The sequence below is a fragment of the Eschrichtius robustus genome, chromosome 20 (assembly GCF_028021215.1).
Source record: "Eschrichtius robustus isolate mEscRob2 chromosome 20, mEscRob2.pri, whole genome shotgun sequence".
NCBI lineage: Eukaryota > Metazoa > Chordata > Mammalia > Artiodactyla > Eschrichtiidae > Eschrichtius > Eschrichtius robustus.
The window spans coordinates 55,596,009-55,621,400 of record NC_090843.1 but is presented as its reverse complement, the minus strand read 5'-3'; the positions used below and the strand labels follow the sequence as shown (position 1 = coordinate 55,621,400).

The 25,392-nt window shown below is 61.7% G+C and overlaps 2 protein-coding genes across 2 annotated transcripts in view; one reads left to right on the top strand and one right to left on the bottom strand.

Moving 5' to 3' along the window:
* Positions 1-24: 24 nt before the first annotated feature.
* Positions 25-14,970, top strand: MYBBP1A (MYB binding protein 1a). Its single transcript, XM_068530671.1, has 26 exons — positions 25-242; positions 440-538; positions 1,262-1,345; positions 1,435-1,509; positions 1,610-1,717; positions 2,620-2,795; positions 2,956-3,123; positions 3,230-3,347; positions 4,526-4,821; positions 5,439-5,549; positions 6,086-6,211; positions 6,397-6,564; positions 6,656-6,755; positions 8,385-8,481; positions 8,583-8,734; positions 9,096-9,182; positions 9,261-9,419; positions 9,504-9,674; positions 9,769-9,926; positions 11,009-11,261; positions 11,485-11,610; positions 11,698-11,766; positions 12,332-12,445; positions 12,657-12,758; positions 13,642-13,790; positions 13,966-14,970. The coding sequence occupies exons 1-26, from the start codon at positions 36-38 to the stop codon at positions 14,528-14,530; spliced, it is 4,038 nt and encodes a 1,345-aa protein (XP_068386772.1). The 5' UTR covers positions 25-35; the 3' UTR covers positions 14,531-14,970.
* A 1,359-nt stretch (positions 14,971-16,329) lies between these two features.
* The window catches only part of SPNS2 (SPNS lysolipid transporter 2, sphingosine-1-phosphate), a 34,127-nt gene continuing 25,064 nt past the window's right edge, over positions 16,330-25,392 (bottom strand). The window contains exons 4-13 of the mRNA XM_068530254.1: positions 22,688-22,839; positions 22,400-22,466; positions 20,836-20,978; positions 20,381-20,533; positions 20,076-20,265; positions 19,701-19,766; positions 17,731-17,829; positions 17,479-17,642; positions 17,010-17,056; positions 16,330-16,452 (exon numbers count right to left, since the gene is read on the bottom strand). Coding sequence (XP_068386355.1) covers positions 17,014-17,056; positions 17,479-17,642; positions 17,731-17,829; positions 19,701-19,766; positions 20,076-20,265; positions 20,381-20,533; positions 20,836-20,978; positions 22,400-22,466; positions 22,688-22,839 — 1,077 coding nt within the window. The 3' untranslated portion in view covers positions 16,330-16,452; positions 17,010-17,013. The remainder of the gene's footprint in view (positions 16,453-17,009; positions 17,057-17,478; positions 17,643-17,730; positions 17,830-19,700; positions 19,767-20,075; positions 20,266-20,380; positions 20,534-20,835; positions 20,979-22,399; positions 22,467-22,687; positions 22,840-25,392) is intronic.

Sequence of the window (25,392 nt, the reverse complement as noted above, 5' to 3'; positions counted from 1 at the left end):
AGAGGCAGTCTTCAGAGCCCACGTGTTCGACAAGCATGGCGGAGACGGAGAGTATGGACGTCGCTGAGCCTCCGGCTCCGGGAGAGGCCCCGAAGAGTGGCGCCCGGCCTGCCGACCGTCATGGCCTGCTCAAGCACAGCCGCGAGTTTTTGGATTTCTTCTGGGACATTGCGAAGCCGCAGCAGGAGACGCGGCTTGAGGCCACGGAGAAGCTGCTGGAGTGTCTGCGCGCAAGGCCAGAGGTATGGTGGCGGGACCTGGGGCAGGGGGCTGCATAGATCCCGGCAAAGATGTAGCGGCGGGCCCCAGGAGTTGGGCCCGGGGTCATGTGGTCGCGAACGTGGAGGCCCAGGAGAGCGCGCGCGGCGAGGAGCGGGGATGAGCGGCTGCCGGATGGTTCTTTTCACTGGCCCACCTGGGGATGTGCTTGGTTCCTCAGGGATCATCCGAGCTGAAGTACGCCCTGAAGCGCCTAATCACTGGGCTCGGGGTCGGACGAGAAACAGCCCGGCCCTGCTACAGTCTGGCCCTGGCGCAGGTGAGGTGGTGGTTCCTGGAAGGGGGCCAGCCTTGGTGGTCAAAACGGTGGGGGAGTGAGAAGGGCAGATGTCCCAGCTTCAGGAGAAGCGGCAGCTGAGAAGTTGGTGGGGTGGCATCCGAGTTGATGGGAGGTGTCCCCACGTGGACGCGGAGACAACTGCATGAGCACGGCCTGTGTGCAGAGAAGCCCACGCAGGTGCAGTGGAAAGTTGAATTCGCTTTTGGGTACATGGGTTGACCAGCCTCTGAGGTACATTTACTGGGGGCAGTAAGCTTTGGCGTGGGTTCTGTTACCTCTGCAGGGTTTAGGGCCCTCTTCTCCCAAGGGGCACTCAGCTAATTATAGGCTATCTCTAAGGAGTCTGAACAAATGGAAGGGCTGTAGAGACCTGGTCCTTGAGGATCCGCCTGGGGGGAGCTCAGAGTAGGCTGTGGGGACAGAGTGTTTGGGAAGCGCAGTCGAGCAATCTAGCGGCCAAAGGAGGTACTTTCTGAACCCCAGCTGGGCATGGGGTAGGGAGGCAAGATTCAGTTCCATTCACAGCTGTGTTCTATCATCAGCACTGCTCAGAGGCGGGTAGGCAGTTTCGGAGGCATCCTTGGGGTGGGAGCGGGGGTCCAAGGCCTCTGGGCAGAAGTTGAAGGGAGAAGTGGGAGGAGATGGAGGCCTTTGGGATGTGGCTGGGCCACTCCCCCTGAACCCCTCCTTTCCTCCTGGCAGCTGTTACAGTCTTTTGAAGACATCCCCTTGTGCAGTATCCTGCAGCAGATACAAGAGAAATATGACCTGCAGAAGGTTAAGAAGGTGAGAGTTAGTGGCCCCGGGGAGGTCAGCAGCCCCGGGGTTGGGGAATGCTCGGGTCCTTCTCACCAGTGCCTGGAATCCTTTTCTAGGGGATGGTGAGACCTGCCCTCTTTGGAAACCTGTTTGGGGTGCTAGCCCTCTTTCAGTCAGGCAGGCTGGTGAAGGTACGAGCTTTGGGGGTTTTGGGGTATGTGGACTGGCTTGGAGTGGTGGGGGGAGAGTGGCATGCCCTGCTCACACCCTCTCTACCTCTGGGGGTACCAGGACTCGGAGGCACTGATGCAGTCGGTGAAGCTGCTGCAAGTCCTGGGCCAGCACTACAGCCACTTGCAAGAGCAGCCCCAGAAGGCCCTGGTGGACATCCTCTCGCAGGTACGGGGCCTGGGGTAACGCTGCCTGTTGTAGAAGAATACGGAGAAGGCGCGAGTTTACTCATGGAAACGCAGCACTGTCGTGCGGAAATGTGTGTGGCACTTGACATTTTGTAGTAACTACATTTAAAAAGTGAGAAAGAAATAGGGATGGTTTATTAGACTAAATAAAACGTTACTATGTCTAAAGTATTAATGTGCAGTCAGTACAAAAAAACTATAGAGGTAGTTTACATTCTTTTAAGTTTCCAGAATCCAGTGTATTGTACACTCACAGCATATTTCCATTCAGATTAGTACATTCTAAGTGCTTGGTGCCCACATGTGGCCAGTGGCTGCCATATTGGATAGTGCCGTTGTAGGACAGTGCCTGGCATGTGCCCGGTGGGTTAAACATGTTTGCCATTGTTGTTTTGGGCAGAGCTGGCCCCTCGGGGGTCCCCACTGCCCTATGTGGGAAATGGAGGTGGGGTAGTACCTAGAATCCTTTGCTGCTGAGGAAAAGGCAGGGACCAGTACATCCCAGGCCGAGGCTTTCTGCACAGCCCTGGCCACAGAGCCAGAAGGACCTTCACGTGGGGCACCTTGTATAAGAAATGGGCTAGTTCTGCAAAACCCAAGAGAGGAATAATTAAAAGGGTGGTCCAGGGCCAATTAGCATCAGTGGGGTGCTTGTTTAAAACCCAGCTTCAGGGACTTGGGAATTTGAGCTTTCTAAGGACTACCCTCTGATTCTGATGCCTGGCAAGGTGGATTGTGGCTGTCCCTCCTTGGGCTGGCGCTGTGACAGGGGCCTCACAGGAGCCTGGCAGGTGGAACAGGGCCCAAAGGACTCACCCCGTGGGGAGAGACAAAGGGTGCCATGAGGGGCCCCCCCTCCCTCAACCCATGTCCCCATGCCAGGTCCCAGAGGCCATGTTGCAGGAGGTCCTGCCGAAAGTCCTCAAGCCCGACTTGAATTCAGTACTTGGTTCCCCTGAGCACCTGGAGCTCTTCCTCTTGGCCCAGCAGAAGGTGCCCACGAAGCTGGAGAAGCTGATGGGACCCGTCAACCTGTTCTCAGATGAGAGCATCCCCAGGTGTGAGGGGGGCGGGGAGATGGGCTCTCTGGGCCTCGGGGCTGCCCCTCCATCCACGGGTTTGCGCCATGGCCTGGGGTCGGGTGTCCAGGTGGCCCCAGGCGCCTGGCCTTGTCTGTTTAGGGAGTGCCCCCTGAGTCCCCTCCGCCTTCCTCTGCAGGCTGGTGACTGTGCTGAAGATGGCGGCCACCTCTGTGAAGAAGGAACGCAAGCTGCCTGCCGTGGCTTTGGACCTGCTCCGCCTGGCACTCCAGGAGGACAGCTTCCCACGGTTCTGGAAGGAAGTTGTGGAACAAGGGCTCCTGAAGAAGCAGTTCTGGCCGGCCAGGTGCGTGAGTGCTTGACCTCTCTCCATCCCCTCTCCCCGGTTTGTTGAGCAGGGAGGGGCCAGGGGTCCGAGGGCTCTGACCAGGCTCTGTCCTGCGCCCCCTTAGCTACCTGTGTTTCCGCCTGCTGGGCGCGGCCCTGCCCCTGCTGTCCAAGGAGCAGCTGCAGCTGGTGATGCAGGGGGACCTGATCCGCCATTACGGGGAGCACATGGTCACTGCTAAGGTGGGTGCTGCCCCCTGTGGCCCAGCCCTGCCAGAAAGGGCCAGGCGACTGGGCTGCTTCCTGCCAAGAAGGGAGGGGGGGGGGGGCGCCGCAGGGGTCAGCTGGCTTCCGGAAGAGAGGGTCGCTCTCCTGCCCTCCTGCTCTCCGTGTCAGTGGTCCTGCCTGGGATGGGCAAGCACAGCTGCTATTGGGAGGGGCCTGGGACCCTTCTCTCTGTGTAAAGTGAGCTACGTGAGGGCCGACCCACATACCCCTCCCCCCCCACCTCTATATCTATATACCCCTCCCCCCCACCTCTATATCTATATACCCCTCCCCCGCCTCTTTATCTATATACCCCTCCCCCTGCCTCTATATACCCCTCCCCCTGCCTCTATATCTATATACCCCTCCCCCCGCCTCTATATCTATATACCCCACCAGCAGTCTGTCCAGACCTCCCTCCACCCCCAGCTAGTGTTACAGTGAGAACAGACATCATCACCGATGCTGTTTTGAGCAGTCTGAGCACCCCACACTAAGCTAAGTGCTCCATAGGAGAATCAACTGGTGGTTAAGAGCACGGAATCCCGGACCTGGGGCTGCCATTTTCCCGTCCTGACCCCACCGCAGCTAGCTGTGTGACCTTCCGCAGCTTGCTTCCTTTCTCTGTGCCCGCTTCTGCTTGTCCGTGAGATAAAGAGGAGCAGGACCTTCCTCAGAGTCCTCGTGAGGGTAACCAGGCTAGCGTCCACAGGCGCTTAAAGCAGCGCCCTGTTCACAGGAAGTGCTGCTGGGGTCGTCACTAGCTCATTTCATCTTTACAACCAGCTTTGGAGAGCTGCTGTTCCCCTCTTCTGGGCGAAGGGCAGGCTCAGAAAGTACAGAGCGGTGGTTAAGAGCACGGACTGGGGGATCAGACTGACTGGAGCCAGACCCCAGCTGCACCACTTGGAGCCCTGTGACCCTCAGAAGTTACTTGCAAGCTTTTTTGTGCCTCATTTCCTTCATCTGCAGAACAGTTAGAGGGGCCCAGGGCAAAGGGTTGTCGCAAAGATTAAACTCTGGGGCGCCTGGGCAACCCAGCGGGTACAAGGGAGGGTGCTTCCTGGGCCTCAGCATAGCCTGTTGTGGAAGAAGCTGGGCGCTGTTGGATCCCTCCTGGCTGGTGACCCCGGTGCTGTGCCCAACTCTCGCAGCTCCCGAGCCAGTTCAAGTTTGCTCCAGAGATGAACGAGTACGTGGGGGCCTTCCTGAAAGGCTGCCAGGATGACCCCGAGCGGCAGTTGGCCCTGGTGGTGGGCTTCACGTCCGTCACCAACCAGGGCCTCCCCGTCGTGCCTACCTTCTGGCGGGTCGTGCAGTTCCTGAGTCCCCCCGCCCTCAAGGGCTACGTGGCCTGGCTGCGGGACATGTTTCTCCAGCCCAACCTGGACTCCTTGGTGGACTTCAGCACCAACAACCAGAAGAAAGCCCAGGACACTTTGTTCCACGGGTGAGTGGGCCTGGTGGGGAAGGGGCCTGCTGGCCTCAAAGGCCTGGACCCTCCCTCACATGGTACCGTGGTTCCCCGAGAAGGGAGAGGTGGGGAAAGAGCCGAGCCTTTGCTCTTTTTTTAATACATATATATAAATTTACTTACTTATTTTTGGCTGCGTTGGGTCTTCGTTGCTGCGCGTGGGCTTTCTCTAGTTGCGGCGAGCAGGGGCTACTTTTCATTGATGTGCGCAGGCTTCTCATTGCGGTGGCTTCTCTTTTTGTGGAGCACAGGCTCTAGGCACGCGGGCTTCAGTAGTTGTGGCTCGCGGGCTCTAGAGCGCAGGCTCAGTAGTTGTGGCGCACGGGCTTGGTTGCTCTGCGGCATGTGGGATCTTCCCGGACCAGAGATCGAACCCGTGTCCCCTGCATTGGCAGGCGGATTCTTAACCACTGCACCGCCAGGGAAGCCCCCGAGCCTTCTCTCTTAAAGGCCTCGGTTTTCTCACACGTGGCCCCGTGCTGGTGATAAGGGCGTTGGGGGATCTTGATTGGTTTTCCTGTCTCCAAGACGGGGCAAGGGGGCACCGTTTTCGCCGTCTCTAAACGGCTTCCGGACTTGCTTCCTGCCCCCAGGCCTGAGCGAGCCGTGTTCCGGCTACGGAAGTGGATCATTCTCCGCCTGGTCAGCCTCGTGGACAACTTGCACGCAGAGAAGGAGGAGGCCTTGATTGAGGAGGTGGCCAGGTATCGTCATGAGATGTGCTTGGACCCCAACTCCCCACGGGGGCAGCGGCCTCTTGTCTGATCCTAGTTTGGGTCCCCCTGGAGCCAGGAGCCTGGGGGTCAAGTCATCCCTGCCCCTTAGGCAGGAGGAGATTTAAGGGAATTCCTTGGGAACCCTCGGAAGGGGGTACCTCAGAGGCTTGGGCTGGCTCCACCCTCCCCCGACGCCTTTGCGCGTCAGCAGTGTTGGGGGGACCTCGCCTCTGCATCTGCCAGGTGCCCCTCCCGCCCTCCCTGCAGCCCCAAGAGAGGCAGAAGCGGTGGTGCCCTGGCCGAGGCCACACTGCCTCACATCTTGGTTCTGAGGGAGGGATGCTGGTCCTCTCCCCAGTTCGGGCTGGGCTCTGTTCTGCTGGGGATCCAGACCTGAGAAATGTCCGCTCTCTCATCGTCGCCACCTGGCACCAGGCCCTCGGTGAGGGCCCGAGGATGGGCTGGTCAGAATGGTGGCCCTGACTGAGGGTAACACGGGTTATTCTCCCACCCTCCCTCCCCAGGTTTTGTTTTTTCCACTCATTCTTCGAGACAAAGAAGCCCACGTCCCAGATCCCTGAGACCGAGCAGCACTTCTCTCACCCCCTGGACAGCCGGACCCGGGAGGTGGTGGGCAGTGCCTTCTTCAGGTGGGCGCTGGGCAGCCTGGGAGAGGTCTGAGGGTGGGCGAGCGGGCAGGAAGGTGGCCTCGGGGCGCTGCTCCCTCCAGTTGGAAGCTGCGGCCCAGTGAGTTCCAGTGGGTCACAGTGTGGGGGATAGAGGGGGTGGCCTTGTTCACCAGCCCAGCCTGTGACCCTGACTCCACCACTACCAGCCTGCTGCAGACTCTCAGCACGCAGTTCCGGCAGGCGCCCGGGCAGACGCAGGACGGGCAGCCCTGGACCTACCACCTGGTGCAGTTCGCAGACCTGCTGTTGAGCCACAGCCGCAACGTGGTTCCCCTGGTGGCCTTCACCACGCAGCAGCGCCAGGCCTGGGACCGGTGAGAGGGCGCAGTTGCCACAGCATGGGCGGGACACTCTGGGGGTACTGACGCTGGCCACAGTGCCTGAGGGCGTGCCCGTCTCACCCAGGACGCTGAAGACTCTGAAAGAACTGGAGGCCCAGTCCTCAGAGGCCAAGGCCGCTGCCTTCCAGCACCTGCTACTCCTGGTGGGCATACACCTCTTCAAGGTATGGCGGCCTGGAAGGGAAGGGGTTACAGACCTGGGGTCTGCGGTGGCCAGCAGAGGCTCTGGAGTGTTGGAAGTTGGCAGGTTTCCTAGGCTGACTGCTCCTGGCTCGAATTACAGCCCAAGGAAAAGTCACTCCATCCACTTACTGGGCACCAGCTACATCCTGAGCTTTCCGTGCAGTGTCCCTTGTTTGTGATCCCCACGATTTTGAGGCAGGCACATCTTTTTGACAGGTGGGGGTAACAGACTTAGAGGGGTAAAGTAACTTACCCCAGGCCATACAGCTGTTGGCTGGGATTCAGACATAGGGATCTGACTCCACTATCCCGCAGGACCTCCCAAAACTGCCTTACTGACCAGAGGTGATGGATGTAAAGGAGAAGAGGGGGTCTGGCTCTGGGCATACCAGTCACGGAAGGGGGCAGTTCTTCTGTCTGTCGGTGGTCAATTAGAAGTGGGGTCCTGATTTTTCTGTCTGACTCTCACACATCCAGAATCCACAGTAGTGGGTTGAGGGTGGCGTGTTTTTGCCTGGTGCTCCCCACGTGGGGTTCTGTGCCCTGTCACTGTATTCCTCACGTTGTCACTCATACCCTTTCTCACGACGGGTCCTCCAGAACCAGCTTTGTCTCTTTTTCTATTCTTTCCACCAAGAAACTTTGACCACGTTTGGAGTTTGGTGCCGGCAGCTCTTTTGACCCTCGTGGTTTCTTCCCGGCTCTGAACCCTGGTTTCTCTGAAGGATGTCCTCTTGCGTTGTGTGGGCTGGCTCTTGTGGGGCTGCTTCTGGTCTTGAGTAGTCTGAGGAGACGGGACTCCCTTCTGGCCTCTTGGCTGAGGCTTTTGCTTCCAGGTCTTGGGCACTCAGCCCAGCTCGTACACGAGCCGTGTGGGTAACGATCGGTCTCGATGCCCCTTCCGATGCTTGGCACTGGGCCTCTGAGGGGCCTACCCAGACCCTGGGACCTCCGAGCTTGACTTGGGTAAAAGGTACCCAGCCACAGCCAGGAAGCTGGAGGCAAAGATGGCCAGGGCTTGGGCCCTGTTCTGGCTTTCGCTCCACCACCCCTACCCCAAACACTAACGCTGCCCTGCTGCATTATGGGGGAAAGTCTGCCTTTTTGGTACCGACAGTCACACAGGTTATTTTCAACTCACCGGTCGGTGGCTGGAGTCTGGGCTTATTCCCCCACAAGACGGGCTTAAATTTGTTAAGATCAGTGATTTTCAGGTCTTTCTCTGTAGCAATGTCGAGCCTGGTGTGGGAGGAGAAATCTAGAATTGCAAATCAGGAGGCTGGGACCTGCTGGCGCCCTGTGATCCTGACCAGGCCAGCCTTGTCAGCCTCTCCACCGCTCCAGCATCGGTGGGCAGGTTGGGCTTCACGGTCTCTGAGGGCTCTCAGACCCTGTGCCTGCGTGTTAGGTGTAAAAGGTCATCAGCTCTTGGGCTGCCCCTGGGGTCTGGCTGGGGTCCTCTGCTCTGGATTGTGAGGGTGACTGGCCAGGGCAGTCTGGAGTCTTCTAGGCCTCAGATGCCAGCTCCTCCCACTTGGCCACCCCCTCTCCTGGCTCAGCAAAGGCTGGGAATGGGGCCTGGCTCCTGATCTCTGTCCTGTCCTGCACAGTCCCCCACAGAGAGCTGTGACCTCCTGGGCGACATCCAGACCTGCATCAAAAAGAGCCTGGGGGAGAAGCCCCGTCGGACCCGCTCCAAGGCCACCAGTGGGTCATTGTCCCGCGGGGGGTGGGTGGCGGGCAGGCACTAGGGACCCAGCATGGGGCGCTGGTGCCCTGCCCACACTCAGCCCTTTCCCTGCTTGCAGACCCCCAGGAGCCGCCGTGGGTGGAGGTGCTGGTGGAGATCCTGCTGGCCCTCTTGGCCCAGCCCAGCCACCTGATGCGCCAGGTGGCCCGAAGTGTGTTCGGCCACATCTGCTCCCACCTGACTCCACGTGCCCTGCAACTCATCCTGGATGTAAGTTGGGGCCTTTGGGGAAATGGGTCCTGGGATGGGGCTCTCCAAGCACTAAGCTGCACTAGGGCTGCCTCATTGCCACCTCGTCCTGACTGTAACCTGCAGGGTGGTCGGGGGCCTCCTTCAGGGTCTCCTGCTGTGCACCCTGACCCTGGGTTTGCCAAGGGCTGATCGGGTCTATCGAGGAGGCACGGGAGGGAGTGGCTCTCTCTCCTGGGCTCCATCTTCCTCCCTGAAATGGGGACCTTTGGCCGAGACCGGACGGCCATGGTCAGGGAAGGCAGTCGAGAGGGCCCAGGGGTCTGAGGCGGGTGAAGGGGCCGGGGCAACAGATGCGTCAGCCGCCTGGGAATCCCGGCAGGTGCTGAACCCCGAGGAGAGCCAGGATGAGGACGACAGCGTGGTGGTTACAGACGACTCCGAGCAGCAGCCGCTGGGGGATGCAGAGGTACTTGCCAGCGAGGGGCAGGGGGTGGGCGGACCCGCGGTGGGCGGTGGAGAGGCGTGACACGCGGCCCACCCACAGGACAAGAGCTCGGACGACGGTGAGGACAAGGGCGCCAAAGACTCGGAGAGCGAGGAGGAGAGCAACGACGAGGAGAGCGACGAGGAGGATCGGGACGGGGACGTGGACCAGGGCTTCCGGGAGCAGCTGATGGCGGTGCTGCAGGCGGGGAAGGCGCTGGTGAGCAGGGGCCGGGCCGGGGCCCTGCGTCTGTGTGCGTCTCCTGCACGAGGCCGGGCCGCTCACGGGGCATCCGTTCCTCAGGGCGGAGCTGACGGCGGGGACGACGACGATCTGGGGGATGAGGCCATGATGGCCCTGGACAAGAGCTTGGCCAGCCTCTTTGCCGAGCAGAAGCTGCGCATCCAGGCCCGGAGGGACGAGAAGAACAAGCTACAGCGGGAGAAGGCACTCCGGCGGGACTTCCAGATCAGGGTGAGCCCACCCGGCGGCCCCAGCCACCCCCTCCGTCCGGTCTCCCTCTGCTCCCGTCCCCGCACCTGGCTGATCCCACCCTTCCCGGCTGCAGGTCCTGGACCTGATCGAGGTGCTGGTGACCAGGCAGCCCGAGAACCCCCTGGTCCTGGAGCTGCTCGAGCCGCTGCTGCACGTGATCCGGCGCAGCATGCGCACCAGCAGCACGAAGCAGGAGCAGGATCTGCTGCACAAGACGGCCCGCATCTTCACGTGAGCGCGGGCGGGCCCCCGGGGAGCCAGGCCTTGGGGGTTCCCTGGGTAGAAAGGGTAGGAGCCAGGATCCCCGGGGGCCCGCATCATTCAGGAAGTCTCACGCAGCTCTGCCCCGCCCGTGTGTTCTGCAGCCCTTAGCACGGGGCCCCCAGTCCCATCCCTGCCCTCGGGGTCACTGCGGCTGGGAAACCCGGCAGGGCATCAGCCGCGACATTCTGGGCCTGTGGCAGGGGCTGGATGGGAGACAGTAGGCACACCTAACCCAGGCGTGACGTGCCAGGGAAGGCCGCCTGGGAGGCGTCTAGGCAGTGCAGGGAGCTGCGGGGCTCCTCAGGTCCAGAGGCCACAGGCGGGGCAGAAAGGCGTGTCCACGCGGGAGCCGGTGAGGCGCAGCCAGACGCGGGAGGCCTTGGGGCCCGGCCCTCGCAGTATTGGGAGGCCTTCGAGGCATTTGCAGCCAGGAGGCGGGCCGAGTGGGCGGCGCTAGAGCAGGGAGCCCAGCAAGAGAGTCGGCGCAGCGTGGCAGGTAGAGCCCTCGCTGCCTTCTAGAGAGCAGAGGAGGTGGTGGAGACAGAGGCAGAGGCCTAAGGACTTGAGGTGCCGAGTGTGCAGCACAGAGCGGGTGGGGAGGGGCAGTGGACAGCGCAGCCCCCGCTCACGCCCCCTGCAGGCCCAGGTCACACTTTCTCAGCTAGTTCTCCCTCCCACTCTGCCCAGGCCCGCAGGGTCCTGAGCACACAGACCCTGGTTTTTGTCTTACAAAGAGCCTGGAAGCCACCATGCCCCGGGAGACGGGTGTAGATGGGGCTGTGGCCAGGTCGGGGTGTCGGCCCGTGGTGGAGCCTCACCCAGGGAGCTGGTTTCCCTCCGGCTTCTCCTCGGAGCCCATCCGCACATGGCCCCGGGCCTGCTCCTGCACCCTTAGTCAGACCCCTTTCTTTAGGTGTTTGTTTCCTGCCTGTGAAGTGGGACCCGGCGTCCCTACCCTGGGGCTTGGCCCTGCCGTGGGTCGGGATGGGGTGGGGCGGGGGGGTAACATCGTGACCAGCTCTGGCCGACCCCCACTCTCCCCCCTCCAGACACCACCTGTGCCGCTCCCGGCATTACTGCCGCAACGTGGGCGACCGCGTGGAGACTCTGTACGCCCGGCTGGAGAGGCTGGCGCAGCAGGCCGGTCGCCAGGCTGACTCCTCCGTCTCCCTCTACTACTTCAACGCCTCCCTCTACCTGCTCCGGGTCCTGAAGGGCAACACTGTGGGCAAGTCCACCTGCAAGGCCCAGAAGAAGGAGAAAGCCGGCACTGATGCCGGCACCCAGCCCCAGGGCCCGGAGGTGAGCAGGCGCTGGCCCGGGAAGGCTCAGCCTGGAAAGTCCAAGCCGGTGGGAGCCAGTCTCAGGAGGCGGCGGGACCATCTGCCCATTTCACAGATGGGAAGTTGAGGCTGTGCCTTCCCCGGGACCTAGCTTTCAGCCTTCTGAAGGCAGCCCAGGCTCTGCTCCCGTGCCAGGGCCCCCTCTCTCTGGCATCACACCAGCTCTCTCTCACGTGGTGCAGGATGCCAGCTGCTTGGATTTGAGCCTCGTGACCCCGATCTACTCATCGGCACTGAGCTCCTTCCTGACCAGGCGCAGCAGCCCGCTCACAGCTCCCATGTTCCTCAGCCTCTTCTCCCGGCACCCGGTGAGTTGTAGTGCCAGGCCGCCCCCTTGGGCCCCGGCTCGGCCCAGTCCTCACAGCCCACCTCACAGCCCGTCGTTCCCTCTGCAGATGCTCTGTAAGAGCCTGCTCCCCATCGTGGTCGAGCACGTGGCAAGCCACACGCGGCCCCGCCATCAGGTAAGGGGCTTCCCAGATCCCAGCTGAGGGCCTGTCTGAATTACCCGCTCGACTCCTGTCTGGCTCTTTGTGAGGCCCAGCAATGCTGCCCTGGGCGGGCCAGAGGGTGGGCCCTGCCCCTCCAACCTGGCCAGCCCCGCCCCCACTGTAGGCCCAGAGCAGCTGGGGGTGGGGGGCCCTTCCCGTGTGGCCCGAGCCCAGCAGCTCCTCAGAGACCACGCTCTGACCTGCGCAGAGGAAGCCCCGGGCTGATGGGTGTAGGCCTGGGGGCGGGGTGGGACGAGGGGGCTGGAGACACTGAGTGAGTAGGGGGCCAGGAACCCTGTCCAGCTGACTGGCAGCCCTGGCTGCCCCCCAGGCCTCGGTTCTCCCACCTGCCTGAGGAGAAGGGGCAGGAGCAGGTGATGGCCGAGCCCAGAGCTTCTGTGGTGACAGCGCCTCCCGCGCGGCCGATTCAAGTGCCCAGCGGGCTCCTGGAGCTCGTGGGGGACCCCCTGCAGCTCCCTCAGCCCTGGCCCGGCATGCCGAGGCTCCTGGTGACCCCAGTCCCCCCCCCCAACCCCAGGCCCAGGCCTGCCTGCTGCTCCAGAAGACCCTGCCCACGCGGGAGCTGAGGCTGTGCTTTAAGGACCCCGAGTGGAAGCAGCTGCTGGACCAGATCCTGGCAAAGGTCACTGAGGTAACGGCCACGGGGCTCCTCTCCCCCACCCGCTGGCGGTGGTTCTCTGGGAACCAAGGGGCAAGGGTTGCTGGCCCCTGCGCCTGGGGGCGGGTTGGGGGTTCCCCCAAGGAGACGTTTCTCTCCTCGGCGCCCTAATCTCCTCGTGGGGGCAACAGCAAGGCTCTGGGCAGCTCTCCGGAGGGGCTCAGCCTGGCTGCCTTCTCCTCAGACCCTGCGGACGCTGGGTGAGGCCGAGACCAAGCCAGGGCACCAGAAGGAGCTGTCCTCCCTGGAGCTGCTCAACACTGTCTTCAGGAGCATCCAGCACGAGGTGAGCCTGGGCTCGGGAGGGAGGGCGCCTCGCAGGCGGGGCGGGCGGTCTGCGCAGAGGGGAGGGGGCGGGGGAGCCAGGTGGGGAAGGGTCTGGACGCCCGGGTCAGGACTCTGGGCTTCATGTGCGGGGCGAGGGTGCCGTAACCTGTGCCTGGCCGGGGTGGGGTGAGCCGGTTGCTGCGGCTCTGCTCCAGTAAGGAAGCCGAGAAGGGGCTGGGAGGACTGGCGGCCACGGGACGACCCGGCTGTTAGCGGGGAGCCCGGGTTTCCGGGCCTTCGGAGACGGGCCGGGCGTGTGGAACGTGAGATGCTCAAGGGGCCGCTGTGGGCAAGTCTCTGGTTCCTCCAGTCTGGCCCGGAGGGAGAGGTTTGGGGGTCCTTAGCGCAGACACTGGTCAAAGCCCAAGTGCGGGACAAGCTTCCAAGAGGGTGCTGCAGGGAGCAGACAGGGCCAGGGCCTTGCAGGACGGCAGGCGGACCTGCAAAACCACGCTCGGAGTGGCAGTAAAAAGCCAGGAGGGAAGAGAGGGGTGTTCTGGAAGCCAGTGGGTTTCAAAAACAACCCATTCAGTACGTGACGGGGAGGGGGAGATAGGAAGAAGGGCATTGGCAACCCTGAGGTCACTGCATGGTGCCCCCCGGAGGTGGGCGGCCCTTCGGGCCGTGGGAAGAGAACAGAACATGGCACCTGGGGCTTTTTTCCTTGCAAGACGAGAGAGACTAGGGATGTACAGGCAGAAGGGTTGGCTGAGGGTCCAGAAGGGGGGTGGGCTCACAGAGAGGCTCTCACCGGGCAAGGGTGGGAGGATGGGGACCAGGAGCCAGGGAGAGGCCATGCCTCACGTCACCACTGCAGCCACAGCCTTCCTGCCCCTCTGCAGAAGCTGACGATGGACCTGACCGCTGTCCTGGGCGTGCTGCAGAGCCAACAGCCGAGGCTGCAGCAGGGGCTACAGCAGGGGGCGCACTCGGCTGGGTCCAGCCGCCTCTATGACCTCTATTGGCAGGCCATGAAGTTCCTCGGAGTCCAGTACGTTTGGGGAGAGGGGGCCCCCACCTTGGGAGGGGCTGGGAAGACCCTCACGTTGCACACGTCCTGATGTGTGCACCGCAGTGTGGGAGCTTTGGGCAGCTTGGGGACCACGGAGGTGGAGGTCACCCCTGCCCTCACCACATACTTCTTTCCTTTGCTCACTTCCTCCCAGGCGTCCCAAGTCAGAGAAGAAAGATGCCAAGGAAGTCCCTAAGGCCGCGCCGAGCCCCATTAGCATGAAGCGGAAGAAAAAGGGGTTCTTGCCAGAGACCAAGAAGCGTAAGAAACGCAAGTCTGAGGGCGCCACGCAGGAGGAGGCGGCCAAGCCCGCAGCCGCCGGTGGGGCCCAGCCCCCCAGCACTGGCAAGAGGAAGAGGAAGAGCAAGAGCAAGGCCCCAGCCCAGGCCCAGGCGAATGGGATGCCTGCCTCCAAGAGTCTGACCCCAGACCCCCCTGCCACGAGCCCCAGCAGCCCCGCCACGACCCCAAAGCTGCAGAAGAAAAATCAGCAGCTGTCCCAGGTGAGCAGAGCCAGCCCCGTGTCTCCCGAGTCCCCCAAGGAGCCTGCTGCCAAAAAGCGTCAGAAGAATCTGCCCCAAAAGGGGGTTTCAGGCAAGTCGCCGCAGTCCGCGCTGCCCAGGAGAAAGGCCAGATTGTCTTTGGCCAGCAGGAGCCCCACCCTCCTTCAGAGCGGGGCCAAGAAGAAGGGGCAGCTGAGGAAGGTAAAAAAGCTGTGAGTGTCCCCCTCTGCCCTAGAGACTCCTATTTTTTCACCGCGATTTTAATACACAAGCCGCCGTCTGAGGTTCTACTTTCTGCGCTGGGGGTGGTGGGTCTGCTGCCAGCCTGCCAGGAGGTCCCGCCCCAGCGACCCCCAGCCCTGGGCTGGGCCCTGCCGCCGCTCTCAGGCACAGAGCACGGTTGGGACCTTGGCTCCCCAAGCGGTGTAGGCCAGGCCCAGGGCTCTGGTGTCTGGCGGGTGGGGTACAAGTGTGACCACGCCTCGTACCCCCCAGGCTGCTTTCCTGCGGGAGCCACCGGGGCATGACTTAAATATCTTTATTTCTTCATTTACAAGAGGAATATATTTGGCTTCTCTTTTAAGACTCTGAGATTCACAATCAGCAGCTCTAAAAAATAAAGGAGCAGTTTGGCTTCCGGAAGGAAGAGGAAGCAACACTTGGACCTGGTTCTTGTACAACAAGAAAACATGGCTGGGGCCCCAGTTGAGGCCGGGGTGGGAATGGAGGCCAGGCTGGTCTTTGGGGGAAGCCCACCCCTTGGTTAGGTCCCCCCAGGGTGCCCCAGAGCTTGGTGGGGAGGGGCTCCTCCACTAACTCCCCCCGCCCCCCCCCCCCCCCCCATTGAAGCCACACCAGCCAGTCAACTGTGGGCAGAGCGCACTAAGCTGGCTGGCTCTTAGGGACTCCTGCTGGCCACACGGGGCCACCTCGACCACAACCACCTTGATTCCAGCAACGGTGCCGGGAGGGAGTGTGGAGCAGAGGGGACGTGATAAGCTCCGCCGGGAAGCTGGGGTCTGGTGAGAAGTTGGCGGCTGCGCCCCAGTGTGTGGCTCTGGGTGGGGGGAGTCTGGGCTGCGTGTGAACGGCAGCAGCAGCTGATGTGTGCGTGGAGGTGGCTCTGGGTGCTGGCCTGTCCCGACGCGCCTCAGTCTCCACCAGGCTCGTCCCTGGGACAGGAAGCCCAGTGGAGGGCTGCTTCCTCTGACAGCCAGAGCCCTGGCTGCTGCCCCACAGATTCTGGGAATTGTCCCCTGGGCGCTGCCCCTGGAAAGGGCCCAGCCTGGGGGCCAGAGTCAGTTCCCGGCTTCTGGAGGGCGGGGGTGCTAGGGTGGATCCAAGGAGCCCTGTAGGCATGGGGAACCCCCAGAAGTCTCAAGCCTGGGGCACACGTGGTGTGTAGCTGCCACCAGGGCCTTCACTCCTGGTAATGCCAGCTCCCTGTCAGGATGGTTCCCCCACCTGGGAGATCTCCAGGCTGACAGCCAGCCCAGGGCAGCAGAAACAGACGGCCTCCAGTGCGACCAGCCAGGCTGGGAAGCGCCTAGCAACGCGGGTGCCCGGCTCTGCCAGGTAGAGTCCAACGTCCACGAGGTCAGAGGCCCAGCTGACAGGCTGTGTAGTCCTCACACACCAGGCCCTTCAGGGAGCCTCAGAGCCGGAAGTGCCACCCTGAGGCTTGGGCCACCTCTTCTCTGTGCAGCCCAGGGGTTGTCGTGTCTTCAAAGCTGCAGGTAGTGCCTTGCCCAGCAAGCTGGGGGGGAAAGTCCAGCTCCCGGGCCCCGGAGTCTGGGGAGGGCAGAGACTGCCCCAGGATCACGTAAGCCGGGGACAGGCCAGCCTCTCCCCACATGCCCACAGCGGGCTGTCTTCTTCCTGGGCCCCAGGGCCCCTGTACCCCAGACCCGGGCCTGGGGGTCTGTCCCAGGGTATGGCTCCAGCACACACAGCCTTCCAGGTTAGTTGAGGACACAGCTTCTTGGAGCCAAGGCCACGCGGCAGTCCCAGACCAGAGCCGGTGGGCGCCCAGCTGTGGGTCACACGGAAAGCTTCGGGACAGCCCTACGGGGCCAGGGCGCCGGGGGACACCTCCCAGGCTAGGTAGGAGCAAGGGTTCTTCGTTGTCCCAGTGGCACCTGGAGGGAGGGGGTCAGAGGTCAGGTGTGGAGCCCATTCCAGAGCTTCCCTCTCTCACGATCCTCCCTATGGGGAGAAACCGGCCTTTCTCTGGGCTCTGGTGGCATGAAGGGCGTGGGTCTACTGGAGCCAAGGCATGGGGCAGTGACCTTGGATTTTGCACTGCTGGGAAGCTGCAGCCCCCAGAGGCCAGGCCCAGAGGAAGGTCCAAGTAGGAGTCAGGCCCTGGCACCTCTAGGAGGATTCGGGAGGACAGAATCCAGAACCGAGCAGGGAGTTCCTGGCCAGTCCCCACCCTGACCTATGCCCCCAGCCCTTCTGAGGAAGGAAGGGGGAGCTGCCTCCCTCCCATGGGTCCACTGGTCAATTTGGGCAACATCTCATGAGGAAGAGGACCAAGGCCAGGGCTGGGATGTTCTCAGGAAGGAGGTGACTCAAGAGCTGCGCCTGCTTCCAGAACACCCCTCCACGGCGAGCTGAGTGCCCCCCCCCCCCACTAACCCTGCCCCTTCCCTCCGCAAGGAGTCTCGCCCCCAGCCCCCCGACCCACACTCACTGCCTCAGACTTTCACAGTTGTGGGCGGCATCACCAGCGGGTTCACCCTGGGGGAGAGACGGGCGGGGGTCAAGGTGGCGGATCAGCGGGGGCCTGGCCCGGGCACTGCTCTGGCGCATCGCATCGCGGGGGCCGGCGGACCGGATGTGCTGGGCAGGGACCTCGTCAGCCCCAGGGGGAGGTGGGAGAGCCCAGGAGCGGGGAGAGAAGAGAGAGAGAGAGAAGAGTAAAGAGGAGAGGAGAAAGAAGTCAGAAAATGAGAGGAAAAAGAAGGGGCGGAGCCCCAACCCTGAAAACCATTCATTCCGGAGAAAAACCCACCTAGAACCACCACGAAAACCCCGGGGCCACCATGGGCTCCCTCTTGTGATGGAGGCAGCATCTGGAGGGCGGGGACCTCGTCAGCCAGATGACCCACCAGCAGGCAGCAGGCCCACCCTCACCCCCCGCCCCCCCCCCCCCCACTCACTGCTGCTCAGCCTTGGCGCGGTCGCTGAGGAAGAAGAGCGCGGTGGCCAGGAAGAACATGCCACCTAGGACCACGACGAAGGGGCAGAGCATGAGGGCGTAGCCCAGGCTCAGGAACTCCCAGAGCGGGGAGTCCTTGGTGCTCTGGCGGATCAGGTCGGAGATCTGTGGGATGGGGGAGGGGGGGGGATGTCAGCGCGGGGCCACCTCCCAAAGGCCTGCACCCCACCCGCCCCCCGCCCCCAGTACTCACAAAGCCGATGAGGTAGGGGCTTCCGGCGTCCCCCAGCAGGTGGGACGTGAAGCTCTGCAGGGCAACGGCAGTGGCCCGTCTGGTGGGGATGACCACATACTGTGCAAGAGGCAGCAGGTCAGAGGCCAGCAGAGTCAGGTGTGCCCACCTGGCCTCATCCCAGGGGTCACGGCACTTCTGAAGCTCCCATGGCCTCAGACTCACTCCTGCCCTGGTGTCTTGACTTGTTCTCCTGGGTCCTCCCCGGCTCCTGAGACCAGGCTGGCTTAGCGGCTGCACTTGGCCCTTGGCGGGGAGCCAAATGCACCGGTCACAGGGAAACCGACACCCGGGGGCACAGAGATTGCACGTGGCAACACTGGGACCAGAACCCTGGCCTCAGTCTTGCCCTCACCTCCCTACAAGCTAAAGACCCATCTTGGTTTCCCCTCCTTGGGGACCTGCCAAGGCCTGGGCTGGCTGGGATGGGTGATGGTGGTGAAGCAGGACCCTGCCTAGAAGAGCCTCCACTTTTACCCCCAGCACGGACTGCCAGAGCCGCTGGGCCCCCGGAACCCCCGCCAGACCAAGCAGGCCCTGACCCACAGGGGCTGCAGCTCTAAAGCTGGGCGGGCCAAGGTCAGACAGAGGGGCTGGTGGCAGAGCAGCAAGGGGGCGGGCAGCAGCCATGGCAGCAGGCGCCCTGGGCAGCCCCTTGCCCCCGAGCTCAGCTTCCTCATCTAGTCCGAGCCCCAGCCTTGGTAGACAGTCTGTGAGAACAGCCAGTGCCCACGGGGCACCCAGTTACTGGCGGGGAGGGGAAGACCTGGATTGCGTGGCCCCATTTCCAGGAATAATTAGTCACTTGGCTGTGACACTTAATAAAATGGGACACGATTTCCCTGGGACCCAAACCCTGTCAGCATCTGGGGCTGCCCCTGGGGCTGGGGGCAGAGGAGGGGGTCCTGCCTACCGCCAAGGGCACTTGATTCAGGCAAACTCACTCCAGCCTTCACTCCCGCATGTGCAGTGACCCCCGCCTGGCACTGAGCTGAGTCAGACCTCCCGCCCATCACCCCTTTAGCCAGGGACTGGGTGAGGGGGGCGGTGTTGGAGGGAGACCACCCCAGGTGAAGCACATACACAGGGAAGCTCGGGCGGGGCCAGGCAGGCTTCCTGGAGGGGAGCTAGCCAGGGGCCTGATGCCCAGGCAGACTCTGATCTCCTAGGCTGACCCACATTCTGGCACCAAACCCCAAGTGCCCTGAAGGTGGCCCCATGAGGAGTCCTTCCTCCCCCTGCCCCCAGGGCCCACCCTGGCACCTCCCACCCTCCCCGCCGCCGGTGCCCTGCATACCCTTCTCCCAACTCTCTCCCGGCCCTGACTTGGGAGGATCCCTGAGGACAGGACCAGATGTCAGCACCCCCTCCACCACCCCTGCCCCAGACTGCCGCTTGTTATCGAGACCGCAGCCCCCTCCTGCTTCCTCCCAGGCTGCTCCTGTCCCCGCCCAAGGACACAAGCCCCTGCCGCCACTCAGATGGCCCTTTGTCCCTGGCCGCCTGGTCTGGAGCCCATTGTTGGCCCCGTGAAGACGGCCTCTGTCTGCCCGACCCAGCCACGGGCACTCGGGCAGGCGCGCCTGGAACACAGGCTGAGCCGGGAGGGCAGAGTCCACGGGAGCTCAGACCCTGGGGGTGGAGCGCTGGCAGACAGCACCACTCTGGTGCCAGCCTGGCACTGCCAGCCTCCCGGCCACAAACCGGAGCCTCCAGACATCGCCCTCCGCACCCAGTCCCCACATCCTGCCCTCCTGCCTGCTCAACCCTCTGATTCCAGGCCTCTGCCCCGATGCAGACCCCCAAATCTCTGATCCCCTCTCCCTGCTCACAAGCCCGGCCGGCTCTCCCACCCCTTCACCCACCCTCCCCATCTGCCCCAAGAGGTCGAGAGGCCCCGGTCAGCACGAGGCAACCTTGGCCTGCCTCACCATGAGGATGTCCGCCGTGATGGCCCAGTTAGAAAACAGCAGCGTCTCCCCTACAAAGATGCAGATCTGCCCGGGAGAGACCAGAGCAACCATCAGGGGGCGCTCTGCCCGCCACTGGCCCCAGGCTGCTGCCTGCACCCTGGCTGCTGGCCGGGAGCCCCCAGAAGCCCCCCCAACCCCGGCTCCTGGCGGTCAGGCTCACGGGGAATCTGTGGATTAGCTACAGGCTTCAAGCCAGGCCCACAGCCCTGGACAGAGCAGGGGCAGACCGAGGACTGGAGCCTCCCCGTGGGGGGGTCCCCCGCCCAAGTCAGACTGCATTTCCTCTTCCAGAGCCCAGCTCCCCCGCCACCCTGGCACTCCCACCGCACTCACATAGGCCCCCACGATGCTGCTCTTGGCCGCCACGAAGATGAGGCAGATGAAGATGGCGGAGCCCAGCATACCCACAGCGCACACCAGCGGGTCAGCCCGCTGGGTCCGCAGGCGGCACCAGCGCGTGGCTCCTGCGCCCGTGACCACCCCGAGAAAACCCGTAAAGCAGGTGATGGCCCCGAAGATGAGGCTGCGGAGACAGAGGACGGTGCGGCACGGGTTAGGGGGCAGGGCCGGGGTAGAGGGGCCGGCGGCCTCCCTCACCCCGCCATCCCCGCCCGCCCACTGAGCCCGCCTGGCCGCACCTGTCCTTGGCCGCACAGGGCGGGCTGCTGCACGTCTCCGCCGCCTTCTGCACGACTTGGGCGCGGTGCAGGTAGAGCGGGATCCACATGCCCAGGGCCCCTGTGGCGAAGGACACGGCCGACGTGGCCAGGGAGGAGAAGACGTAGCTGCGGCTGGGGAGAGGCCGGGGCAGCAACACTGAGCGGGGGGCCAGCATCCCCGCAGCTGGCAGGGTCGGGCCCAGGAGGCAGGCTTTCCTCCCTCACTCCTTCCCCCAGGGACAGAGGCCTCAAACGCCTTCCCTACGGGCTCTGGGGGTGAGGGCTCTGGCTTCAGGGATCATAAACACTCGTGGCCCCAGCACCGTGGACAGGGAGTCCGGCCGAGCGGGCTGCGTGGGCCAGCCTGCAAGGTGCGGTCCTCTCATCTCGGCGCCCCTCCCTCTTCCCACCGGACCCCTCCCAGCAGCACTCACTTGCGGATCAGGGCCTTCATGTCTCGGAGCCATGACGTCCGGGCCTTGAGCTGCCCCCCGAGCTGGTCAGCGTGGCCTCTCTTAGTGGCCGGGACCAGGACGAGGATGAGCGTTCCTGTGATCATGCCCAGGATGGGGGACACCTGGTGGGTCAGGGTGCACCAAGTTAGGACACCAGGGCCCAGGCGTCTTTGTCTCTGCTGCACCTGGAAGGGGGAGCAGGCCAGCCACGCCTTCTCTGGGCCCCGGGCTCCTCCTCTGGGCTAGTATCTGCCCAGCCTTCCTGACTGGGCAAAGCCACTGGGGGTGAGGCTAGCATATGGGGCTTGGGGGCTCAAAATGGGCTGTGCCGACCAGGGGCAGGATGGGAGAGAGGACTGAAAGTGAAAGGGAGAGAGGGATGGTCAGATGGATGGAGGAGGGAGGACAGATGGCTGAATAGTCGAGAGAGGGATGGATGGATGGATGGATGGATGGATGGATGGATGGATGGATGGATGGATGGATGGATGGATGGTTGGATGGATGGTTGGATGGTTGGATGGTTGGATGGATAGATTGCTGGGTGGATGAATTAACACATGGAAGGACAGGAGGATGGATGAGTGGATGGGTGATGGGTGACGAGTGATGGATGATGGGTGATCGATGCAACAAAAGGAAGACAGGTAGGTGGGCAGACATATGGAATGATGACTGGGAGAGGAGAGTTCCTGGGGACAGGGAGCCAGATACCAGCTCTTGCCCCCCTCCCTGGGTCTGGGAAAGTTTCCCAGGCCAGCTCCTCACCCTGGTGGTGGTGGGGCACTGAGAAGGGGCTGGCTGCGCATGAAGCTTCCAGCTAATATATCAGGTAGCTTATCATTTGGGAGGGGCCCGTGTGGGTTCCAGGAGAACAGAGGCTCAGGAGTCCCTTTGGGTCTTACCCTGCATCCTGCCCAGTGTCGAGAACTGAATCTCCAAGGCCCCAGGCCTCTCTCCAGATGGAAAGGGCACGTCTTGGGAGTCTGGATTCCAATATACCAGTTCCTCCACCAGCTCATGAGAACAGGGAAATCTGTACCCACCCCCACCAGGCCTGGGAGCCCATGGTCTGGGGAGTTCCTCTCCACTCGCCGCCCCCCATCAAAAAATTCCACGGAGGCTGCTTCCTTCCTGCTTTTGAGGAAAAAACACTTTGTCTTAAGCTTCCTCTCCTTCACAAGACTGGGGATCTCTGTTTCCTCTGATTGCACTGTCCTGGGGCCTTGGCAGACTTGTGCTGAATCCTCCTGCAGGACAGGAAGTGGCTCCAGACCCCGGGGCCCTCACACAGAGGCCTCGTCTCAGCCCCACCCCAGCACGGTGCCACAGCTCAAAGCAGGAAGTGCCGCCATGAACGTGGAATTTCCTTCGTCCTCACAGACTGGGGCCCCTGAGTGGGGCGAGTCTGGCACCCCTCACGCCTCAAAGTGAACTAATGGAGAAGAGCCCAGGCCCGCGAGGTGGGAAGCCTGGCGGCTGAGGCTCTGTCCCTGAATCTCTGGGCGACCCTGGGCAACGGCTGGTCTGGGGATGTCCTTACCCGCAAGGCCCAGTGCCAGTCTCCGGCCGCCTGCTTCACGCTGGAGCCGGTGATGTAGCCCAGGCCGCTGCAGAGAGGACGGCACGGTCAGGCAGGGATGGGTAGGGCATCGGGGGCAGGGGGTGCTCCCCAGTCTAGCAGGCCACCAGCCCCCGCCCCCCAAGCCAGCCAGGGAGCTGGTCCAGGCGCTTCTCGAGGCTGCCTGCCCACGTGTTTAGGTCACAGAGGGCCAAACTCCAGGGAAAGGGAGTGGTCAGAAATCCAAAGGGACCTGGCCTGGATCCTCACCTGCCCAGAGGGATGGCGAAGTAGAAGACAGACAGCATGAGCGTGCGCGTGTTCTTGGTGAAGAGGTCGCCGATGATGGTGGGCGCGATGGTAGAGTAGCTGGCCTCACCGATGCCCACCAGCCCGCGGGACAGGACCAGCAGCCAGAAGTGCTGTGGGGAAGGGCGGAGAGCGCTGGGGGGCCCACCTGCTCCCCTGCCTGCGCATCCCTGCTCCCCGCTTTGCTCCCTACCCGCGGCAGGGCCCAGGAGACAGGAGAGAGGATGGAGCCCAACACCTGCCGCAGCAACGACTACACCCCAGGCCACTCTGGGCCTCAGTTCCTGCCTCTGAATAGTGGGTCTGACTGGGTCTAGCTGGCCCAGTGCTGGGATGGAGCTGGACTTTCAGGGGCTGAGAGTTGTAGGTTTGGCGGGGGACGTAAGCCTGTGTCTCCACTGCCACCCCGACCCGTTGGGAGACTTCCTCCCTGGGTTCTGGCCCCATCTTGGGAGCCTCAAGCCGCCCCTACTCTGTGCCCCATCCCCTGACCAGGCAGCTGGGCTGGCCCTGGCGGCACTGAGGACTCAGTGTAAATGGAGAGTGGGCAGGGCAGCCCAGTGGGCTCAGTGCCCCTCCCCCATGCACACATCAAAGAGCAAAGCCCAGCTACGCTGGGAAGGGTGGGGCCATGCCAGCTGCCAGTGGTTCTACCCCTTTGATGTGGACCCAGCCCCTCCATCCCCCCAGCTGCCCAGGGCCTGAGAACCAAGCCTGGTCATTTTTCCCCAGCCCCACCCTGACCACCCATCCGGCCAGCATTGCCCACATCCAGCCCTCCTCCGGTCTCCCTGTTTCTGCACATCTCTTTCCCGGCCCTCTCTCTGTGTCGCTGGTCCTGCCCATCCATCTCTGCACCTCTCGTTTCCATAGTTCATTCGCTCTCACCCTCCATCTCCGAGTCTTCCTTCTCCTGGCCCCTTGCCTGTGCTTCTTCCCCTGAGAAGCATCAGCCCACAGCCTTTGTCTATTTTTCTGTTGGGTTCTTTGTCTTTCTTGTATTAGTTTCTGTTGGCGTTTTATATATCATGGGAATTGACATTTATTAGATAGGTCACAAATGTTTTCCATCATCTTTCTTTCCACTTTGTTTATGGGGAGTTTCATCATACAGAAGCTTTGTGTTGTTTAATTTGATGCTGTCCAAGCTGTTGATTTTCCCTTAATGGCTTCTGGATTTCACATCTTGCTCAAGAAGGGCTAGCCCATCCCAGAATGATACAAAAATATTCTTTTATCTTTTATGTTTGCTATATTTTAGAAAGAGAAAGAGAATGGGAGTGATTTCCTTATTCTCCTCTGTACAAGAGCAGGCAGATAAGACCTCTTTGACAAGGGATCCCGTTGATCCCCACTCCTCCCCCAGGAACTGGCTATTTTGTGCATTTGTCACGACTTCCTCTCTACCTTTGCCTGCACATACACGTACCAAGGAACAACATTTAGTGTCCCCTGTGTGCTCTCAAAAAATAAACATAAAAAGACCATTCCTGGGACTTCCCTGCTGGTCCGGTGGTTGAGAATCCACCTTCCAATGCAGGGGACGCGGGTTCGGTCCCTGGTTGGGGGACGGGGAGCCCACATGCCGCAACTACTGAGCACGCGAGCCACAACTAGAGAGCAGCCCACGTGCCGCAACGAAGATCGTGCGTGCCACCCGACACAGCCAAAAGTAAAATAAATAAATATTAAAAAAAAAAAAAAAAAAAGACCATTCCATGCATCTTGTCCCACAACTTGATTTTTTTCCCTCATCTTTTGGAAACCCATTTCAGCTGGTTAATATAGATCTAGTTCATTCATTTGCTGCTAAGAAGATCATAGTACGAATACACCCCATTCTATCTGGGCGTCCCCCAAGTCGAGGTCATTTAGTTTCTTTTTTTTTCTATTACAAAACTTGCAGCAAACATCCTTACATGCACCTGTCTCTTTGTGTCCACGAGTTGGAGTTTCTCCCTTCGGCATATACCCCCAAGTAGCAGGCTGGGTTGTGGGGTGTACACAGAATTTTACAAAATCCTGCCCCACTTTGCTCTCCAAAGAGGCTCTACCAATTTACACTCCCACTAGTAGCTTGAATAACACTTGGTATTGTCAGCCTTTTTAATTGCCGCCAATCTGATGGGTGTGAAATGGTAACTCACTGTTGTTTTAATTTGCAGTGCCCTGATTACTCAAGAAGCCGAGAACCATCTCTTCCTACATATGTTGCCTGTGGGGGGATCTTCCCCTGGAAGTGCCTGTCACTATCCTTTGCCCATTTTTTCTACTGGGTTGTTTGTCTTTTTCTTGTTGAATTATAGTTCTAGACTTTTTTTTTTCCTAATTATTTATTTATTTATTTTTGGCTGTGTTGGGTCTTCGTTTCTGTGCGAGGGCTTTCTCTAGTTGCGGCGAGCGGGGGCCACTCTTCATCGCAGTGCGCGAGCCTCTCACTGTCGCGGCCTCTCTTGTTGCAGAGCACAGGCTCCAGACGCGCAGGCTCAGTAGTTGTGGCTCACGGGCCCAGTTGCTCCGCGGCACGTGGGATCTTCCCGGACCAGGGCTCGAACCCGTGTCCCCTGCATTGGCAGGCAGACTCTCAACCACTGCGCCACCAGGGAAGCCCTAGTTCTAGACTTTTATGGTTAGCCTTTTACTTTACTTTCACCTAGCTGGGATTT

Bases quoted from the DNA above. Each gene is read 5' to 3' on its own strand.
- MYBBP1A (XM_068530671.1), top strand. From the start codon at position 36: ATGGCGGAGACGGAGAGTATGGACGTCGCTGAGCCTCCGGCTCCGGGA. The intron at 1,346-1,434 runs GTGAGAGTTAGT...ATCCTTTTCTAG, and splicing joins ACCTGCAGAAGGTTAAGAAG to GGGATGGTGAGACCTGCCCT. The intron at 6,212-6,396 runs GTGGGCGCTGGG...CACCACTACCAG, and splicing joins GTGGGCAGTGCCTTCTTCAG to CCTGCTGCAGACTCTCAGCA.